General features: G+C 42.8%; 1 protein-coding gene across 1 annotated transcript; it reads left to right on the forward strand.

Moving 5' to 3' along the window:
- Positions 1-275: 275 nt before the first annotated feature.
- Positions 276-2339, forward strand: LOC108544598 (proline-rich protein 23B-like). The gene has a single exon (XM_017895827.1). The coding sequence runs from the start codon at positions 317-319 to the stop codon at positions 1508-1510; it is 1194 nt and encodes a 397-aa protein (XP_017751316.1). The 5' UTR covers positions 276-316; the 3' UTR covers positions 1511-2339.
- Positions 2340-7702: the final 5363 nt, after the last annotated feature.

The following is a 7702-nucleotide window of genomic DNA, read 5'->3' on the forward strand; positions in this document are numbered from 1 at the left end:
CTCGGCCTCCCAAAGTGCTGAGATTACAAGCGTGAGCCACCACTTCCAGCTTCACTTAGTATTTTAAAAGCAATTTTCCCAAGTAGAAATCTGCATTTTCTGAATACTCCTAAAATGAAATAATTTAGTAGCATTAAAGGAATTGTATGTTGCATTTGGATGGGTCGGTGAGATCTTTGAGTGGACTTTTCTCTAGAATCCCTGAAATCGCAAGAAAATATGACTTCTACAGGCGAGCCATCTTTGAAATTCTATTACAGTTGTACCTTTTTTTCTGAATAAGTTATACTGATCATTCTATCCCCTAGGGGCCTGCATGAGTATTTCCCCCAGCGTGACCGACCAACCACAGCCACGGATACTGGACAGCCAGGATACCTCCGCCTCTAGCGCGGGTCCTCCAGAGGGCGGAGCATTGCGTGACATTTTGCGACTTCGGTTCCGCTGCCGTCATTTACAACATAATTGGCTTTGCAGTACGCATCCGGGTCTGCGTCAGGAAGGCCCAAGATTCCAACGCGCTAGGCTGAGCCCGGCGGCCGGCGAGGCACCACCAGCAGCCCGGACTGCGGTCCCCCGGGAGGCGCCCCTGGAGCTCCGAGGACACTACTCAACCCGCCTCGCCTACCCGATATCTGTTACCTCAAAAAGGACTTCACCGCCTGCGCTCCCCACGTCCTCTGCTAGGCCCAGAAGCGCCGTCCACAGCGCCGTCGAGGTGATGGGCAGCCTGCCCCCCAGCCCCAGAGCTTGCCCTGCGCCCTGGTGGGGACAGCAGCCAGAAGGACCCTGCCCTGCCAAGCGCCTCCGATTGGAGGAGTCCGCGGGCCCGGAACCCCGCGTGGCGCCCAGCCTGGAAGACCCGGGGACCCCGGCCGTGGGCGCGCTCACCTCCGTAGTGGTCCTGGCCGCGGGCTGTGCCCTGCGCGTGCCCCTGGAATACGTCGACCTGGTGCTGGAGCCCGCACCAACGTCGATCCTGCGAGTATCTCTCGGTGGACACACCCTCATCCTGATCCCCGAGGTCCTCCTGAGCTCCGTCGACGGACGCTTAGGAGCACAGGGCGACTCATCTGCCGGCCTGGAAGTGGACGTTTTCCTGGGCGCTCTCAGGGAGGACGTCTTCGTCGAGCTGGAATTCTGCGCATCTGTCCCAGAGATCGGCGCCCAGGAAGAGGCCTACGAGGAGGAGGCGGACCCCGAGTTTCCGGAGCTCCGGATGGCCTCCCCAACCGGCTCAGCCGCTGGGCTCTACCCCTCCGCTAGAAGTATGTTCAGCCCCGACCAGGAGGGCCCCATCCCAGAACCCTGTGCTCTGGCCCCCAACCCCAGTTTGCAGAGCGTACGCCCCATCTTCGACACGGAATTCCACCTTCTGGAGCCTGTCCCCACCTCACCTCTCCAACCTCTACCTCCCTCTCCGCGCGTGGGGAATCCAGGTCCCCAAGCTCGCCCGCCGCTACCAGAACGCCCTCCGTGCAAGGCCCGGAGACGCCTGTTCCAGGAATAAACCCCCACCCCCACGTACACCCAACAATCCTGGCCGCTCTACTGGTAGCCCTCTGGGATTGCAGGAATCTTTCACATTATCCAACCACCTGGAAATTGGGCACCCTGTGTTCGGACAATTGCTTTTTCGCTGCACACTACCGATAGTAGGAGATGAAGACGTTAGCAAGAAAAGGCATATTCTAGACCTCATCTTTAAATAGAAAATCTGCCCAGGGATACCAGAAAATGTGTCCACATTTCTGGGCTTCTTTACAAGGTCATATTCAGATCCTTTCATTCTCCTTCGTTTTGCATCAGTTCTTTCTCTCAAATTCCAGTCTTTCTCCAGCATCATACTGCCATTCCCATTTCTCCCCAAACCAAGAAATCACTAGATCTCTTAAACGTTGTTAATTACCTTGTTATTTTTTTCCCATGAATTTTGGAAGACTTAGCCATGGTTTTTCTCAGGGTTTTTCCAACTGTTCTCCCAGGAAACTGCCAAACAGTATGCTTACTATACAATACTGTATGTTGCTTCTTCCTAGGAACCCCTTATCCTGCTGAAGTTCTCTTCCAGTCTTCTAATTCTAAATGAAAAGTTGTGTTGAATTTTATCAGATGTTTTCAGCATGCATTGTGTTATGTATTTTTTTTTTTAATTTGTTAATCTGGTGATTTCACCCAATGGAAAGTGTTTGCATTCCTGCTATTCCACATTATTTTATACCTTTTAAAATCTACCCTGAGTTTTTTTTCATGTAAACCAAACTTATAACTTTTAAAATGTTAATTTATTACTGTATTTGTCTCATTTTTATATAGGAGATAAAATATTACTGGTGAAGCTGATGTCAACAAGCTGGTTTTATTTAAAAACATCAGTAACTATTCAGATCTACCACTATGCCTTATTTCATGCCTTTTTATTCTTACATTCCACTCCCTCATTCTAGCTTCAGTTTTCTTTTTGTTGAAGAATATCCTTAATATTTCTTTCCACTGTGTCTTACGTGTGATAAACTATCTTGCTTCTGTAAGTCTGACCATGTTTTTGTGTGATAAACTTTCTTAGAACTGTATGTCTGTAAATGTTTTAATTATACCTTCATTCTTAATTTTAAAATGATATTTAACTACAGTACTTTAAAGATATTAGCCTGTTGTTTTGACATTTTTTGTTGTTGCAGGATGTCTTCTGTCAATGAAGTTGTTATTCCTTTCATATTACAACAAGTTGTAATTTGGCTGTTCGTGTATGTGTGTGTGTGTGTGTGTTTTCTTTTTTTAAGACAGGATTCACTCTGTCGCCCAAGCGGCAGTGCAGTGGTGTAATCACGGCTCACTGCAGTCTCAACATCCCAGGCTCAAGTGTATTTTTTGTAGGGACAGGGTTTCACCATGTTGCCCAGGCTAGTCTGGAACTCCTGGGCTCAAGTGATCCACCCACCTTGACCTCCCAAAGTGCTGGGATTACAGGTGTGATCCACCACATCTGGCCAATTTTAGTATATTTTTTAAATGTTGATTTGTTTTGGTGTTCTACAGTTTACTATAATGTGTTTAGAGGTACACTATATTTTCATTTAGATTGATAGAATTTAGTTAACTATCAATAATGGAAATTTCTTGCCTGAAATACCACAAAATCTTAAGTTTCATCTCTTGGAATATCGCCTATATCCCCATGAAATCCAATCAGATGGGAGGCCCAGGTGGCTGGATCACCTGAGGTCAGGAGTTGAAGACCAGCCTGGCTAACATGGCGAAACCCTGTCTCTACCAAAAATACAAAAATTAGCCGGGTATGGTGGCACGCACCTGTAATCCCAGCTACTCGGGAGGCTGAGGCAGGAGAATCTCTTGAACTCAGGAGGCGAAGGTTGCAGTGAGCTGAGATTGTGCCACTGTACTCCAGCCTGGGCAACAGAGCAGGACCCTGTCCCAAAAAAAAAAGAAAGAAATCCAATCAGATATATATAATGGCACTGCTCAATCAATCTCCTCTGGCTCATAACATCTTAATATCTTAATATATATGTATGTGTGTGTGTGTACACCTTATCAAATCCAACGTCCTTTTTTTTTTTTTTTTTTTTTTTTTTGAGATGAAGTCTCGCTTTGTTGCCCAGGCTGGAGTACAGTGGCCTGATCTTGGCTCACTGCAACCTCTGCCTCCCGGGTTCAAATGTTTCTCCTGCCTCAGCCTTCCAAGTAGCTGGGATTACAGGTGCTCAACACCACGCCCGGCTATTTTTTGCATTTTTGGTAGAGACAGGGTTTCACCATGTTGGCCAGGCTGGTCTTGAACTCCTGACCTCAAGTGATCCGCCTGCCTCGGCCTCCAAAAGTGCTGAGATTACAGGTGTAAGCCACCACGCCCGGCTATTTTTTGCATTTTTGGTAGAGACAGGGTTTCACCATGTTGGCCAGGCTGGTCTTGAACTCCTGACCTCAAGTGATCCGCCTGCCTCAGCCTCCAAAAGTGCTGACATTACAGGTGTAAGCCACCACGCCTGGCCCCAACTTCCTTTATTCTTTAATCCAATTAACTATTCTGGTTGACTGCTTCCAATATTCTGTTTGTTTTGGTTTGGTTTTTGTTATTCTGTTTATAATTCCATAAGAAAGTTTTCATTTCAAAGAATTTTTTTTCAGGATTTTTTTTCAAGATTGTTGCTTCAAAACTTTCCCACTTGGTATCATAAACTTCTAGTTTGTTCATGGAAGGCATTCCATCATTTATGTTTTGAAAAATTTTTTAACTTTAATAGCTAAATTGATTCAATTTCCTCACAGGTAAAATCTCTGATTATTTGTTTTTAATCACATTGGATTGCCTCGTGCTTAGAAACTTTCATTAGTGGGCACACTCTGGGTGGGAATTCATCTTCTGAATCCCAAATTTATAGTTTTTATAGTTTCCACTTCCTAGTCTTCCCAGGACCACGATTCAGAATTAGGGCTTTGGAACTCCTGTAACTTGTCTTTCTGGAAAGTCACAGGTCTAATCAATTACGCAGAGGCTCATTCCAGGTTTCAATTTGTCTTTCCTTGATCAACTGTAGGCACAACCATGAAACAGTGGTTAGTGCCTCTACAACCTTTGAATATTGGCAGTGAGCCAAATTTTAGCCCCCTCAAAGGAGCAGAAATCCCAGTTGCCATTATATAGTTTAGTATATAGTTTAGTCCCAGTACCATGAGTCATCAAAATATCAGCTGCTCAATCAGACATAGGGTTTTCTACTCCATTTCTGATCTCTGGAAGCTTGTATCTTTCTTTTGAAAGTAGATGTCTGTAGGTAATATGGTTTAATATTTCCTAGCAATGCTCTCTGCCTTCAGTAGATGGAACTCCCCTGTACTACCATCTTGCCCACAATTGCCACCACAACTCAATTATCTCTCTGTCTTCTCCCTATAACAAAGCAGTTAATCAGTCACAAGACCCAGTCTAATTATCTAGCCATTCTGAAGAGGGATGGTGGCCCTGTTTCCAAAACTGTGTCTTCTATTGCAAGAGATTGATACCCCGCTCTAGAAGTAACAAAGGACATCCATCTTCAGCAATACACAAACGAAACAGTCCCCAAAATCCTCTAAACAACACTTTTGAAAGTGATGGAGAAAATTATTTTAATATTTTTAAAGTCAAAGCACAGCTTACAAAATGTAAAAGAAATTCTCCAAAGCCAAAAATGATGACAAATCACGAATCCAGAGAGGTAGAATCCAGTGAATGCTAAAGCAAAAGTTTCCTTGAGAGTACCTAACAATCCATGGTTACCTGGAGTTTTGGTTTTAATGGTCCATTTATGGGAAAAAGAAAATGTAGCGGTCACATTGTCCTGAAAAAAGTCCCAGTCTTCCAAAACATGATACCTTTAGTGGGTAAGCTAATAAACAAAAAAGAAAAAAAAAAAAAAACTCAATACAAAAGGAGATGGAACTAAAATGCATTTATCAGTCTTGGCTCCAAGTAGAATAAAACACAATCTGCTTTAGGGGGAAAAGCTGAGAGTTTTGCTTAAGATGTTCCCTAATAGATGATGAGCCTGGCAAAAAATTAAACAAACTCTCTCCTCACATTCTCTGAAAAGAATATACCCTATACTCAGGGTTAAGAATCTTCTTGGAGATATCATAAAGGGATTCTAAGCTAAATCAAAGAACACAGATGGAGAAAGGTAGGAGGTAGCAAAGAAATGCCATGTATTGAGAATTTTATTATTTCAATCTGGGGTATGGGGAATGAACAGATTCCCACCACGAACGAGCGTAAAAGGCATGAGTACATTAATCTTTATCATCCTATGGCAGATACAGGTGGCAAGGCTTTCAGTGCCCTAGAGAGGAAAAAACAAGGATATTTCTAAGAACATACATAGTTCTGAGCATAGCATAGTGCCTTTATTAAGGAAGCATAACAACTTTCACAAATGATAAATAAAAATAAAAACACATTTAAGATTATTAGAATAAGTCTACAAAATGCCAAAGTCAAAGAGATGTTTTAATATGCAAAAAGAGAAGGCCACTACAATGACAAAGCAGTTAGATAACTGGCTTCTCAGCAGCAAAAAATGAATCCAGAAGACAGTGGAATAATAGCAGCAATGTATTGGTGGGAAACAACTGTTTTGACTTGGAATTTTTCAATTAATAATGCCATCTTTTAAAATAAGCAAAAAAAAAACAATTATTTCACCTACATGTGAAATTCTAAAAAGTCAAACTCACAGAGGTAAAGAGTATAATGGGCTTTACCAGAGGTGAGAGGGGTGTGGGGGGATTGGGGCCATGTTGGTCAGAGGGTACAAAGTTTCAGTCAGACAGGAGGAAAAAGTTTCTGAGATCTACCTTACAGCATGATGACTAGAGTAAACAATTATGTATTATATATTTCAAAATTCCTGAGACTTTAAATGTTCTCACCAAAAAAAAGGGGGGGGTATGTGAATGATGGGTATGTTGATTAGCTTGATTTAATCATTCTACAATCTATACACATATTAAAGCACCACATTTTACCCCATCATTATTACAACTGTTATTTTTCCATTAAGAACTTAAAATTGTGTGTGTGTGTGTGTGTGTGTGTGTGTGTGTATACATTTAGTTTTATTGTAACAAAGCAACTTGTACACTTTTAATGTTTAAAACTGAGCATCATCTTCCCTAAAGGTCCAGTGAAACAAAAAGAAAATTTAAAAATAAACAGGAACAAAATTACAATAGAGAATGTCGATTCCAAATAAGATCCTACAGGTTCTGCTGATTCTCCCATTGCGTGGCAGGGCTCAAGTCATCATTAGGAGATAATTTATTTTAAAAGTATCATCTTAAACTGCAAGGATGTCTGTCAAATACCACAAGGCATTTAATAAACTACCAAAGATCAAGGGTAAAGAAAGAATCCTGGCCAGTTGCAGTGACTCATATGTGTAATCTCAGCATTTTGGGAGACCAAGGCAAGAGGATCACTTGAGCCCAGCAGTTCAAGGCTGCAGTGAGCCATGAGCCATAAGCCATGATTGTGCCGCTACACTCCAGTCTCAGTGACAAAGCAAGACCTTGTCTAAAAATATATGTGTGTGTGTGTGTGTGTGCATCCTAAAAGCAGGAAAAGAAAAGAAACAAATAACATATAATGTAGCTCCAACAGCAGACTTTTCAGTGGAAATCTTAAAGGCTGAGAGAGAGTGGCACGACAAATTTAAAGTGCTGAATGAAAAAAAAAACTTACCCCAGAATAGTATATCTGGTGAAAATATCTTTCAACCGTTAAAGAGAAATAAAGACTCCTAGAAAAACCAAAGCTGGCTGGGTGTGGTGGCTCACAACTGTAATCCCAGCACTTTGGGAGGCCAAGGCGGGTGAATCACTTGAGGTCAGGAGTTTGAGACCAGCCTGGCCAACATGTCTCTACTAAAAATATAAAAATTAGCTGGGTGTGGTGGTGGGCACCTGTAATCCCAGCTACTCGGGAGGCTGAGGCAGGAGAATCCCTTGAACCCGGGAGGCAGAGGTTGCCGTGGGCTGAGACTGTGCCACTGCACTCCAGCCTGGGCAACAGAGCGAGACTCTGTCTCAAAAAAAAAAGAAAAGAAAAACCAAAGTTGTGAAATTTCATCAACATCAGGCCTGTCCTATGAGAAATGCTTATAAAGGGAGTTGTTCAATCTGGGAAAAAAAAAAAAAAAAAAAA

This window comes from Rhinopithecus bieti, unplaced genomic scaffold, assembly GCF_001698545.2.
Source record: "Rhinopithecus bieti isolate Rb0 unplaced genomic scaffold, ASM169854v2 scaffold_26603, whole genome shotgun sequence".
NCBI classification, from domain to species: Eukaryota; Metazoa; Chordata; class Mammalia; order Primates; family Cercopithecidae; genus Rhinopithecus; species Rhinopithecus bieti.